The sequence below is a fragment of the Cynocephalus volans genome, chromosome 14 (assembly GCF_027409185.1).
Source record: "Cynocephalus volans isolate mCynVol1 chromosome 14, mCynVol1.pri, whole genome shotgun sequence".
Taxonomy (NCBI): domain Eukaryota; kingdom Metazoa; phylum Chordata; class Mammalia; order Dermoptera; family Cynocephalidae; genus Cynocephalus; species Cynocephalus volans.
The window spans coordinates 83,903,782-83,918,897 of NC_084473.1; the positions used below are offsets into that span (position 1 = coordinate 83,903,782).

Sequence of the window (15,116 nt, forward strand, 5' to 3'; positions counted from 1 at the left end):
GTTATGTGAGGACGTTATTCATTGCCTTCCCTTGCTTATGACCATGTGGCCCCTAGAAATCTTCTCTGTTCTGTGTCAAAGAGAAACAACCACTTGGCGCCCACGGGAACATGGGTATGGCTGAGCTATTCTCACAGTGATGGAAGTGTGGGATATGGGGATTTGGGCAAATTTGAGAGCTGGTCCTTGAGGAGGTGCTCACAGAGCCAAGAAGTGGATCATATGTAGAGGTGTCCAGGCAGCGCAATACAGCAAAAGTACTCCACCACCATGGAGAATAGCTACAGTGCGGAGACAGAGGGCCAGTGACGGGTGGCCAGGGTGAATAGAAAAAAAGTGCTCTGAGTGGGCCATGGGACCTTTCCCCATTCAAAGGTCATGGCAGCAGAACTGCTTGTGTGGGACTTGCTGAGGGTCTTGTGTTCCTTTGCTGTGTAGAGATGAGCTGGTGGGAGGGCCAGGGATGAGTTACCTGGGGGCAGGGCAGGGGTGGGCAGTGCCCCTGCTTCCTTCTGGAATTGAGAGAAGGGCCCTGAATGGCTTCTCCTGCCCAGGCAGAGATCTTATTCTCTCCATCTGTTCCCTGGGGTGGTGACTCTGCAGACCCCTCTGTCTTCCATCATTTGGTGCTGTGGGTACTTTGTTTTAGACACTTTGAGGAAACAGAATGTGTGACTGTGGGATTCTCACTCATCTTAAGGATATTGCATGTCACATCTTAAGGGGATAAGAAAACAATGGCCATCATCCTTTTAAAATTTATTTGTAAAGGAGGGTAGGAATTGAGTTATTTACCTTTCTTTGCCAAGCAAAAGCTGTTCTCCTGTGCCTATTTCTGCTGGAGAACACCTCTGTGAAGACAAACGTGGAATTCTTCGGTGTTCTTGGATAGCTGTAAAAGTAAACAAAAAAGGGACCTCCTGGATACCTTTGGCTCATGTTGACACCCTTCTGCCTACAGAACCTGACTCATGAGCCTGGAGGGGAAGAAGTGGGACCCATATCAGAGACGTGATGTTCCCTGACCCTTTAATCATTCAAAGACCAGGGGTAAAGTGTCGAACGACCACACACACCTGCCTTTTCTTTCATAAACATCCCTTACTTCTTTTGTTTTTCCTTTTGGACAAGAAGTAGGATAATTTGTTGGAAATGTGTAAGGGAGGTGCAGCACAGTGGAGCCCTCACGAGGGTAGGGCCCTCTGCTTGTTCAGGGGCCATGGTTGGGGATGTATTTATAACCCACAACCATATGGGATGAGCTGCTTCTCAGCCACCATGTCTTCAAATTCATCTACATTAAACTTGGCAAAGCCCCACTTCTTTGAGATGTGGGTCTACTGATGGTGAGGGAACTTGAACTTAGTCCTGCATAGGGCCTAATCCCATGCTCTTTGCTCTGCAGCTTAGTGTGGATAGACATGATGATGTGACCATTGTGAACCCTGCTTCTGTGCCCTGGTGCTTTCCAAAAGCACCATGAATACCAGTCTGCATCCTGTCAGTTCCAGTGCAGGACAACATATTGATGCAGATAATGTGGAAGAAGTGGAGCCGAGCTTGAACACGAGAGCCATGTTTCCCACAACTTTTTACCACGTAATTGTTGGCACAAATATGGTCAACTTCCAGGGCTTCAGAGGAGAACTGCTTCTACTCATTTGACACATGTGGGCACAGAGTGCAAATGCATCTACTTTTGTCTTCACTCACCCAAAATCAAAGATGTGGATCTTGGCTTTAGGGATGTTTTGGCAAAAGTGAGACTTTGGGTGTGGTTTGTCCTTACAATACTGGTAATACTGGCAGGAAGGGGAGTGACCCATGGCAATACCAGGATCATCGGTGGTGTGACAAAGAGAAAGACACATCCATTACATCTGACTCTTTTTGGGGGCCTGGTAGTCTTGGGGAAAGGTCTGAGGAAGCTCTCTTCTCTAAAAAACAGGGACAGAATCTACTTAAATGTAGATGGTACCCAGACTACTTCATTCTGAGCCAATCCTTTTTTCTTAACTTGCTACTTGTGAAACATAATAATTGAAATTGCTGTAACAATAGTTTACAGTTATTTATGATTTAGAAAAGTTTCAGATATTAATCTGTAAGTAAGGATTACTTCACGTAATTCTTAAAGGGATATATAGTCTATGATTTAAAATGTTCCCTACTTTTTTCATAAGAAAATTTAGACATGGCTAGATGAATTTGTGAGCCTTTTCTAGAGCTCCTCAGCTTTCTATAGCTAGAGCTCTTTGGATGGTGTTATGTGTTGAATTGTGTCTCCCTCTCCCCCAAAGATACATTTATATCCTAACCCCTAGTAACTTAATAATCAAGTTAAAATGAAGTCAATTGAGTGGATCTGAATCCTGTATGGCTAGTGCCATTATATAAAAATGGAAATTTGGGCACAGATATAAACATACATGGAGGGAAGACAACATAAGAATACACAGAGTGTAAATGGCCACGTGACTAGAGTGATGCATCTGTAAGCCGCAAACACCAAAGTTCTTCAGCACACTTCAGGACATAGAAGAGGCAATGAAGGAAGTTCCCCTAGAGCTGTCAGAAGGAGTACGGCCCTGCTGAAATCTTGATTTTAGACTTCCAGGCTCCAGACTTAGGAAACAATAAGTATCCATTGTTCTAATCCATTTATTTTGTGATATTTTGTTACAGCAGCCCTAGGAAACTGATACAGATTTTGGTACTAGGAAGTGGAGTGTTGCTATAGCAAATACCTAAAATGCAGAAGTAGCTTTCAAAAGCAATTAGTTTCATTGATCTTTTGCATTGTTGTTTTAGTCTCTATTCATTTATTTCTGCTCTGGTCTTTTTAATTTTCTTCCTCTACTAACTTTGTGCTTTGTTTGTTATTCTTTTTCTTGTTTCTTGAGGAGTAACATTATGCTATTTATTTGAGATCTTTCTTCTTTTCTGATGTAGATATTTACTGCTATAAAGTTTCCTTTTGAACTGCTTTTACTATATTACATATGCTTTGGTATGCTGTGTTTCATTTTCATTTGTCTCAAGATATTTTTTAGTTTTCCTTCTAATTTCTTCATTGTCTCATTGTTGTTAAAGAACATGTTTCAGCATATGCAAATCAATAAATGTGATACACCATATTAATAAAATCAAACACATGGACCATATGGTCATCTCTACAGATGCTGAAAAAGCATTTGATAAAATTCAACATTCATTCATGACAAAGACCCTCTATAAGTTAGGTATAGATGGAAAGCATCTCAACATAATTAAAACCATATATGATAAACCCACTGCCAATATCATCCTGAATGGGGAAAAGCTGAAAGCTTTTCCTTTTAGAACAGGACCTAGACAAGGATGCCCACTCTCACCACTCCTATTCAACATAGTGTTGGAAGTACTAGCCAGAGCAATCAGAGAAGAGAAGGAAATAAAGGACATCCAGATTGGAAAAGATGAAGTCAAGCTGTTCCTCTTTGCAGATGGCATGATCCTATATATCAAACAGCCTAAAGCCTCTACAAAAAAACTCTTGCAGTTGATAAATGATTTCAGCGAAGTAGCAGGACACAAAATCAACACACAAAAATCAGTAGCATTTCTATTCTCCAATAGTGAACAAGCAGAAAGAGAAATCAAGAAAGCTTGCCTATTTACAAAAGCCACCCAAAAAAATAAAATACTTAGGAATTGAATTAACCAAGGATGTGAAAAATCTCTATAATGAGAACTACAAACCACTGCTGAGAGAAATTAGAGAGGATACAAGAAGACAGCAAGATATCCCATGCTCTTGGATTGGAAGAATCAACATTGTGAAAATGTCTACACTACCCAAGGTGATATACAAATTGAATGCAATCCCCCCCAAAATTCCAATGATATTTTTCTCAGAAATGGAAAAAACTATATAGACATTTATATGGAATAACAAAAGACCACACATAGCACAAGCAATGCTGAGCAAAAGAAAATAAAGCTGGAGGCATAATACTACCTGACTTTAAACTATACTACAAAGCTATAATAACCAAAACAGCATGGTACTGGCATCAAAACAGACACACTAATCAATGGAATAGAACAGAGAATCCAGAAATCAACCCACACACCTACAGCCATCTTATCTTTGACAAAGGCACCAAGCCTATACACGGGGGAAAGACTGCCTCTTCAGCAAATGGTGCTGGGATAACTGGATATCAATATGTAGGAGAATGAAACTAGACCCATACCTCTCACCATATACTAAAATCAACTCAAAATGGATTAAAGAATTAAATATACACCCTGAAACAATAAAACTTCTTAAAGAAAACATAGGAGAAACACTTCAAGAAGTAGGACTGGACACAACTTCATGAATATGACCCCAAAAGCACGGGCAACCAAAGGAAAAATAAACAAATGGGATTATATCAAACTAAAAAGCTTCTGCACAGCAAAAGAAACAATTAACAGAGTTAAAAGACAACCAACAGAGTGGGAGAAAATATTTGCAAAATATACATTGGACAAAGGATTAATATCCAGAATATACAAGGAACTCAAACAACGTTACAAGAAAAAAACAAGCAACACAATTAAAAAATGGGCAAAGAGCCAAATCGGCATTTCTCAAAGGAAGATATATGAATGGCCAACAGACATATAAAAAATGCTCAACATCACTCAGCATTCGGGAAATGCAAATCAAAACCACACTGAGATACCATCTCACCCCAGTTAGGATGGCTAAAATCCAAAAGACTCTGAACGATAAATGCTGGCGAGGTTTCAGAGAAAAAGAAACTCATACATTGTTGGTGGGACTGCAAAATGGTGCAGCCTCTATGGAAAATGGTGTGGTGGTTCCTCAAACAATTACAGATAGATCTACCATATGACCCAGGTATCCCACTGCTGGGAATATACCCAGAGGAATGGAAATCATCAAGTCAAAGGTATACCTGCTCCCCAATGTTCATTGCAGCACTCTTTACAATAGCTAAGAGTTGGAACCAGCCCAAATGTCCATCATCAGATGAGTGGATATGGAAAATGTGGTATATCTACACAATGGAATACTACTCTGCTATAAAAAAGAATGAAATACTGCCATTTGCAATGACATGCATGGTCCTAGAGAGAATTATATTAAGTGAAACAAGTCAGGCATAGAAAGAGAAATATCATATGTTCTCACTTATTTGTGGGAGCTAAAAATAAATAAATAAATACACAAAAAAACCGGGGTGGGGAGTAGAGGGAAGAAGACATAGCAATTACAATTCCTTCAAGTTGATACGACAAACAAACAGAAAGGACATTGTTGGGAGGGACTTGGGAGAGGGAGGCGGGAGGGAGGTTTTGGTAATTGGCCACAATAATCAACCACAGTGTATATTGACAAAATAAAATAAAATTTGGAAGAAAAAAAAAAGAACATGTTTAATTTTTATGTATTAATGATTTTTCCAAAAATCCTCTTGTTACGATTTCTAGTTTCACACCATTGTGGTTGAGAAAGATACATGATATGATTTCAATATTCATAGATGTTCTAATTCTTGTCTTATGGCATAATATCTTATCTATTATGGAGAATATTCCATGTGCACTTGAGAAGAATGTGTATTCTGATGCCATTGGATGAAATGTTCTGTAAATTCCTGTAAGCTTCATTTGGCCTGTGGTGTAGTTTGTCGGGTATTTATTTGTTTATTTTCTGTCAAGATGATCTGTCTATTGTTGAAAGTGGGGCTATGAAGTACCCTACTATTACTGAATTGCAATCAACCTCTCCCCTAATTATGTTGCTTTATACATCTGGGTGGTCCAGTGTTGGGTGCATATATGCTTACAGTTGGCATATTTGGTTGTTCAATTGATCCCTTTATCATTATAAAATGACCTTCTGGGTTCCTTTTTACACTTTTTGATTTAAAATCTATTTTATCTGATAGAAGTGTAGCTACTTTCATTTGCTTTTGGTTTCCATTTGCATTGCATAGCTTTTTCCAGCCTTTCACTTTCAGTCTATGTTTATCTTTAAAAGTTAGGTGCTCTTGTACGCAGAATATGTCGGGTCTTGTTTTTTTTATCCATTCAGCCACTCTATATCTTTTAATTGGAGAGTTTAATCCATTTATATTTAAGGTTGCTACTGATATGTGAGGACTTATCATTTCTTAGTTGTTTTCTGGTTGTTTTGTAGATCGTTAGATTTTTTTTCTTTCTTTCTCCCTTGTTATTTATCTCTGTGGACTGGTGGTTTACTGTGAAACTTAGCTGTTTTTGTTTTCTTTTTCATTTCCATTTCTGCTGTATACATATAGCAGAAATACATATATATATATATTTATGGCACAATATATATTATATGTATATAGAAAAAAATATTTATATTTTGTGGTTACCTTGGGCTTAATGTAAAGAGTCATGTAGGTATAATAAACTATCATAAACTGATTGCAACATAAATTTGATCACATAAAAATACTCCAGACTTCCCCTGCCCCCACAAATAATATTTTTGTTGCCTTCATTTACATTCATATCTATTGTGTATTCCTTAGCCTTTAGTTGTAGCTATTGGTTTCTTTTCTTTTCTTTTTTTTTTTTTTTGGCCATTTTAACTTTAAAGCTTTATACTAGGGGATTGAAGGATTTACAGAGTATAGTTACGTCTGGGAATATTCTGAGTCTGAATTATGAATTTACCATATCTGTTGAGTTTTGTACTTTTTAATGTTTTCATGATAGCAATTATTGTCTTTTTATTTTCAGTTGTTGCACTCCCTTAAGTATTGCTCATAAAGATGGCATAGTAGTGACGAATTTCCTCAGCTTCTGCTTGTCCGAAAAGGTCTTTGTTTCTCCCTCACTTCTGAAGGATAACATTGCTCAATAAAGTATTCTAGGCTGATAGTTTTTTCTTTCAGCACTGTGAATATATCATCCCATTCTCTCCTGGTTTCTGTTGAGAAATCTGCTGATAGTCTAATGGGGATTCCCTTTTATGTGACTTGATGCTTTTCTCTTGCAGCTTTTAAAATATTTTCCTTCTCTTTGACTTTTGACAATTTGATTTGATGTGCCTTGAAGAGTATCTTCTTGAGTTGAGTCTCATCAGGCACCTTTGAGCTACCCAAATCTGAATGTTCATATCTCTCCCAATACTTGGGAAGTTTTCAGCTATTATTTCATTAAATAAGGTTTCTATGCCTTTTTCCATCTCTTCTCCCTCTGGATCATCTATTATTCGAAAATTTATTTGATTAATGGTATCTCATATGTCTTGTAGGCTTTCCTGATTCTTTTTTATTATTTTTCTTTTTTTCCCTCTGACTTGGCTATTTGAAAAATCTCTCTTCAAGTTCAGAATTTCTCTCCTTCTTGATCTAATCTGTTGTTGAAGCTCTCAATTGTATATTTTATTTCATTCATTGAATTCTTTAGGGCCAAGTTTTCTGTTTGGTCCTTTTTATGACATCTATCTTTGTGTCAAATTTCTTATTCAGATCATGAATTGGTTTCCTGATTTCATTGAATTGTTTGTCTGTATGCTTGTGTATCTCATTGAGTTTCCTTCAGATCATTATTTGGAATTCCTTTATAACCATTTCATAACTATCCTTTTTTTGGCAACTGTTACTGGAGAATTTTTGTGTTCCTTTGGGGTCACTATCTTTACTTGCTTCTTCTTGTTTCTTGTGTCCCTTTGTTGATATCTGTGCATCCAATTGAGAGTTGCTTTTCCCAATTTTATGGAGTGGATTATGTACAAATGACTTTTTCCTATAAGTGAGTCCTGAAGTTGTTGTGTTGGCTTTGGTTCTGGATGGACTATGCAGCATAGTTTCTGTACATTTTCTTTGTAATCCTTCTCAGTCATGTCTGCGAGAATTTGTGCCAATACAGACAGTATTTGCTGGGATGGCATAGTGGATTGAATTCTGTCCCTTGAAAACTCACTGAAACTTAATTGTGTCCCTCCAGTTTTATGTATTACAGACTTAGCCCCTACTGTGACTGTTAAGAAAGTGGGAAATCCTATTATGGTAATTGAAAGGTGGAGCCTTTAAGAGGTGATTGGATTGTAGGATCATGCAGTAGTGAATGGATTAAAAATGGTGATCCGGGGCATCGTTCTGAGAGCTTTAAAAGAGGAGGAGCGTTTGTCTTGCTCTCTCTTGGCTCTCTCTGCTTCCACGATCTTGCAATGTGAGACCCTCTGGATCATTGTTGCCACCACCAGATGGACTTTGGACTTGCCAGTCTCAGAAATTGTAAGCAGATAAATTTCATTTTCTTTATAAATCATCCAGTTCAGTGTATTTTGTTATAAGCAACATAAATGGACTAATACAGTTGGAGACTCTGGGCTGGTTGCTTTGCCAGGCATGTGTGAGCACCATAAGTCAACTGGCTTTTAGGTGGTCTCTCTGAGGCTCAGAGTTGCTGCCTGACCAGATATCAGGCTAGGCATGAGTGCATAGCTCTGAAGTTTCACAGGGGGTGGTGTGCAGCCTAATGAGCATTTGGGCTGGAAACAAGTAAGCCTTGGTAAAGGGTTGTGGGTCAACTGTTTCTGCAATGTCATATCAAAGATTGGATGCCACTGTCTGGACAGGGGCTGGTGTGTGTGGGCACAGCTGAGACATGTTTCTCTGTGAAGGCTTTCCTGAGGATGTGGAACTACTAATCAATCCTCTGTCAAGCAGGCAGCAGGTGTGCACTGGTGCAGCAGGGGCTGGCAGCTCCGTGGAGGGCTGCTGGATCTGTAGTCAAGCCTGGAGCATTCCTTCAAGGGTGTAGCAAAATCCAGTAACTCTGTAGCAGCTCACTATACAAGTGAGAAGCAAGGTTACTGCCTGGTTTTCTGTCCAGCAAGGAGTAGCCCTATCCTGCAGCAAGAGAGCCTGGCAGGAGTGTTGGATCAGGTTTACTGGATCAGCTTTTAAGCTTGGAGCAAGGCTGTAAGGGTGAAGCCAGGCCAGGCAGCTCTATAGAGGCATGCTGTGAGAAAGCAAAGCCCCATCCTGATCTGCAGTTGGTCAGTGAGCAGGTGTACACCAGCACAGTGGGCTGCAGCAGCTCTGTGGATGTCCACAGTGTGAAGCAGAGCTACCACTGGGCTGGCTGTCTGCTGTTGCAGGCACCCGTTGGTTCAGTGGACCCTTGGATTATGTAGGATGGGTGTACATGAATGTGGCAGACCTCAGCTTACTGGCAACTTCCCTGCCAAGCAGATCTGTCTGCTTGTCTTAGAGGGAATTGGTGCTGTGTGGGTTTAGGCACTGGGGTCCTTGTCTGTCTGTCTGGCCTAGTCTCCAGGCAGCTTGGATTGTGGTCCTGCAAGATCTCATGTGAATGTGGTAGAATGTAGATGGGGCCTCAGGATGGAGAGGGTCAACTTTCTTCACTACCACCCCTTCCTGGCAGGATGTGCTCTAGCTGGTTTCACTTTAAGGATGGTGCTGTGCCACAGCCACTTAGGTCAGTAGGGAGGATTCCTCTACTTGGGCTTCTACTACAAGGCCATGTAGCTGCACAAACTTCCAGCTACTCTCATATGAGTTTGAGGCCTGTGAGAACTGGGGGACTGTCCTGTGGCAGAGATTGCTGGTGTTTGTGGTGGCAGTGGAAACAGCTGGGGTTTTTCCAACCTACCATTTCTCCACCTGACTGAGCAGGTCCCAGCAGTGAGGCAAAGGCTGTGCCTTGCTCTTGCTCTGCTCTCTACGGGGCCAACCCTGTCTTCTGTGCTCCATAAGGATTTCATCTCTCTGGTGCTCTGCAGTGTACTTCTTCAGTCATTCCAGTCAAAATGTACTTGTTTGATTTTTGTTTTGATTTCTTTTTCTGGGCAAGGGGGATGAATACCAGACAACTCCAGTAGGCCATCTTGCTCTGCCCTCCAAGGTTTTCTAAACTGAATTTTCATAGAGCAATATACAGATTTGATTGTGTGGGTGTAGACACATATTAGGTGAATGTCTGTGGTAGGAAAAGGGCAGAGATCGCCTATACTGCATTCCAAGTCCAAGACTTCAGCATCATCTTGGCAATGAGCTAAATGGGAAGATAATATCTTCTATCTAGATTTCTGACCCTCATATTAACATGTGGTACATTCATAACTCTATTAGTTTTCCAAAGGTGAGTAAACAATTACTACCAACTTAGCAGCTCATTAGGTTAAAGGACAATAGCTTAGAAGTCCAAGCCTGATGTGTCTGGGTTCTCTGCTCAGGGTCGTATGAGGCTAAAATTGAAGAGTCAGGCAGGCTGCATTCCTTTCTGTCAGTTGGGGGGTCTTCTTCCAAGCTCAGGTGATTATGGCAGAATCAGTTTCCTGCAGTTGTACGGCTGAAGTCCTCATTTCCCGCTGGCTGCTGTTTCACAGCTACTGAAGGCCACCCTTATTTTTTTTCCATGTGATTCCTTCCATATCTAAAGCCAGCATCAGAGGTTCTCCCCCATATTAAATCCTTTTCACACTGTGAATCTTTATGATTTCCCTGTGACTCAAGACCCAGAATTTAGGGCTCCTGTAATTAGATTTATTAAACTCAGATAATCTCTAACTTTTAAGGTCTATTTATTTCTTTACATCTGCAAAATCCCTTTACAGAAAAAACTAAATTACTGTTTGATTAAATATCTAGAAGAAGTTGTGTTGAGACCAGGGGCCAGTGATCTTTGGGGTCAACTTGGAATTGTCTTTCTATCACAATATGCTTGTTTATCATTTACCAAATACTCATTGGGCCCAGTTGGATCTTTGCAATTGGATAGTATTTAAACATTTAACTTTTTAATATCATTGTATGACTTCACATAAGGACAGGAGAAAAGAGTAAATATCCCAGCTGTAACAGTAATGACAATGGCTTTTATACTTTCCTCTTCCTTGTGGTGCCAGGAACAATAACATGCCCTAGAGAGTATTTGGTAGAAACATGAACTAATTCTCACACTTGTCTCATGGGCTCTCATTTGCAGTTAATGCAAAACTCAAGCTCTCTGCCAGACCCTTGTGATCTCCTGGGTGTCATGTCTACGTCTGCCTCCACACACTGATTCCTCCACAGTGCTGATTCTTCTCCCATAATTAATCTCTGGGATGATTAATTTTAGGAGTCAACTTGTCTAGATTAAAGAATGCCTAGAAATCTGGTAAAGCATTATTTTTGGGTGTGTCTGTGAGGGTGCTTTCAGAAGAGATTACTATGTATGGCTGAGTGGACTGGGTGGGAAAGATCTGCCCTCAGTATGGGTGCACACCATCCAGTCTACTGGGGGCCCAGAGAGAAGAAAAACAAAGGAAAAGGTGAATCACCCTCTCTATCCACTGGAGTTGGGATACACTCTTCTCTCCTGTCTGTGGAGAACAGAACTGAAGACTCTTCAGCCTTTGGGTTCCAAGACTTAATCTAGTGGCACCTCCAGGATTTCAAGACTTTGGCCTCAGAGTGAGAATTACACCATCACATTCCCTTGTTCTGAGGCCATCAAAGTTGGACTGAGCCACCTTACCAGCATCCAGTTGGACATGGCCTCTCATGGGACTTCTCAGCCTTTGCCATTGTGAGAAAAATTCCCCTAATAAATCCCCTCTAATATATCTATATACCAATTCCACTGGTTCTGTCTCTCTGGAGAACCATGACTAATACACAGACACAGTGCATTTTCTGAAAGCCACTTCCCTAAGCTTTGTACAAACAACTCCTTCCTCTTTTCAGGCATGAATTCAAGTGTCCCCTCCTCAAGCAGGACATTCCTGTCCCCCATCTCAACCTATCATATAGCCTGTTCTATCGTCTTGTCATTCATGACTATCTGAGATTTCTGAGGCTTCTGTCACGATGTGAGGAAGTTCTGTTGCATTGAAGCAGGAAAAGCATCAACATTAGGGAGCAGAAAGTTAAATTAAGTTAATATTTGTAAGAATGCCTGCACACGTAAATGTAACTTCATCCAAGAGCAGACAAAACAAGGTGGTAATGAGGTAGAACTGTAGCATGTATTACCATTTTGAAACCATAATGTGAGGTAGGTCAAGACCACCGGAGGCATTTGAGGGAATCTCAGATTGATCAGGGTAGGAGTGACAACAGAAGTATTGTTTGTTTTCTGTCCCCTCCTCCTCTGCCCCTCCCACAAATAAAAACTCTGTGAGATCGGGATTTGCTTGATTTGTTCGTAACTTATGGTCCTATGTCTAGATACTATTGTGTGTGTTATTCTATAAATATTTTTGATTGTGTGTATAAATAAATAAAGAGTTGCTCTACAGAGCCCAGGAGCTGAAGCTATCTCACCTGTTACCCTTAGGAGGAGCTGTGACAGCTTAGGCCTGTTCACAGAGGGATCTAGAAAGACTTGAGATGTTGTAAGAGAAACTGGTTCAACTAAATATAAGTGACAAGGGTGATTCATAAGTATCCAGTGACTCATCTTCTGAGTTACTGCTTGTGATAAAGGAAATACCAGAGGTCTGGTTGGGATGTATCGAGGTGCCTTGTTACTGTCTAAGAGAAACTTAAAATATGTATTTAAAATTCAGAAGATATTCTGAGAGAGATACAAATTTGTGCACTATGTCCTCTTTTTATCCAGTGACAGGAATGCATTCCCATGTACTGACATCATATTTATAAATTTAGTTATGTTTTGAAGTTATACGCTCACCTACACAAGTATTCTATTACAAAATTAATTCATGTTTTCTAGTTGAGTGTTTGAAAAAAATACAGTTGATATAAAAATATTTTCCCTTTGTAGATATTGTTGAACTTGAAAATTATAGTCTTAAGCTGTTTTGTGGTTATTTTGCAGGCATACAATCTCATTTCCTGGGGAAATGGTATTTTTGCCTCCTTTTTCCAGTGTTTGTCTCCACAACTCACCGCACAGGTGCATTTGCTTTCATACTCTCTGATGCTTTGCATTAGCTCCTCAGACACCAGGCTGCCTGCTCAGAGCTCTATAAATGGGGTTTCCCTGGAGATGGGGAGCGAGTGTATTAGACAAGTGAATGCAGCGAGATGGTGCCACAGCCCCAACTTCTCATCTTTCTGGTGCTCTGGGTATCAGGTGAGAAAATGAGATGAGTTATATCTTTATAAAATTAAAAAAATATTCACATGCAGAATTAAAAAATTATCTAAAACAGATTATTTATGATAAAGAAGAAAACCTACATTTTTAGATATAGTTATTAATATGTTAGTGATGAAATGTGTGGTAACTGTCAATTTTTTAACTGCAGGTGCCTGTGGGGACATTGTGATGACCCAGTCTCCAGATACCCTGGCTGTGTCTGTAGGAGAGAGGGTCATCATCAGCTGCAAATCTAGCCAGAGTCTTTTATACAGTTACAACAATAAATACCTCTTAGCCTGGTACCAACAGAAACCAGGACAGGCTCCAAAGCTACTCATCTACTGGGCATCCTCCCGGGTATCTGGGGTCCCTGATCGATTCAGTGGCAGTGGGTCTGGGACTGATTTCACTCTCACCATCAGCAGCCTCCAGGCTGAAGATGTGGCAGTTTATTACTGTCAGCAGTATTATAGCAGTCCTCCCACAGTGCTTCAGCCTTGAACACAAACCTCCTCTGTTGGTCTGCCTGTCAGAGAGTCTAAAGCACCTGCTGCTTCCTTGCCAGAGGGTATTAGATTTGCACACTTCCTCTATCTGCCTGAGGGACTGTGTATTCTGACTCATTCAATGGGAAGGTTTTCAGGGCTAGAGAAGAGAATATAGGGCCTAGATGTATTCTTTAATCCTCTTGTGTAAAGCATCGCTCTGATGCTAGATATTCAATTTTGATAAAATGATGGTTCTTTTAAATTAATTTTGCTTAGCTTTCATTTCAGGTTTTTAAAAATGCTTATTTAAAAAGTAAAAGTACAGCTTTTATGGCTTGTTTTTATTAGCAGTATAACAGCTTTGAAAACACTTCATTGATGCCTGTTATAAATAAGTAACATCCCATGCTTCAAGTAGAAAATCTTTTAATTCCAATAATGGGTTATTTTTTCTTTATCCAATTTGTAGTATTCCAAACATGTTTTGAAATTTATTCTCAGTAGTATTATTTTGTTATTATAAATTACTGACACTACCGATGAAACAGTAGGTTGTTATTTGAAAGTGAGCTTCTATTAGCCACAAATGTATACTGCAATCTCTAAGGCATCCACTAAAAAAAGTAAAAAATGAAATATAAAAGACATGCTAAGAAGGAAAGTAAATGGAATTATGTAAAATGCTCAATTAATATCACAAAAGATAGAAAAAGTGTGGAAAATCAAAATAGAAACCAAGAACAAGGGTGAAAAATAGAAAACAGTAACACGTATGACAGATACTAATCCAACCATTTCAATAATCACTGTAGTTGCCAATGGTGTAAATGCACCAACTAAATGAGAAAGATTCTCAGAGTGGATCAAAAAACAAGACTCAACTATATGTAGTCTACAAAAAAACCCCACATTAAATATAAAGAGAGATATGAGTGAAAAGTAAATGGATGGATAAAGATGTGCCCTGCTAGCCCTAATCAAAAGAAAGCAGAGGTAGCTGTTTTAATCTAAGACACAGAAGACTTCAGAGGAAGGAAATTTATCAGGGATAATTACATAATAATAAAGATATGTAATACTTGAAGAACACATAACAATCCTGAATGTGTATGTGTCTAACAAAAGAGCATCAGATATGTGAGGCAAAACTGATAAAACTTCAAGAAGAAACAGATAAATTAACTATTATACCTAAAGCATTCTATACTACTCTATAAAAACAAATGGATCCAGAGGGCAGAAAATCAGTAAGGACATAGTTGAACTTAACAACACCATCAACAAACTGAATATATTTGACATCTGAGGTTGTTTAAATTCAAAGCAAATTACTGTAGTGAATCTTGACACTTTAGCATTAAGCCAGAAGCATTATTGACAGCCAAATATTTGTTATAATTTCTTCATATAATCAACAGGCTCTCTTCTTTGTTTTGCATCCAGTGGATAGTTTTGGGACAATCATTTTTGTTTGGAATAGATTATTAAAATACATTTTTACAATCAGTTTCAAATTTCACCTGGGTCTGC

General features: G+C 39.4%; 1 pseudogene and 1 gene segment (V, D, J or C); one reads left to right on the plus strand and one right to left on the minus strand.

Annotated features, from left to right (window-relative positions):
• Positions 1-1,235: 1,235 nt before the first annotated feature.
• On the minus strand, positions 1,236-1,826 carry LOC134363115 (large ribosomal subunit protein uL16-like; annotated as a pseudogene).
• Positions 1,827-13,040: 11,214 nt separating this feature from the next.
• Positions 13,041-13,599, plus strand: LOC134362587 (immunoglobulin kappa variable 4-1-like). The segment is given in 2 exon segments: positions 13,041-13,089; positions 13,265-13,599. Coding segments are annotated over 2 exon segments (384 nt in total).
• Positions 13,600-15,116: the final 1,517 nt, after the last annotated feature.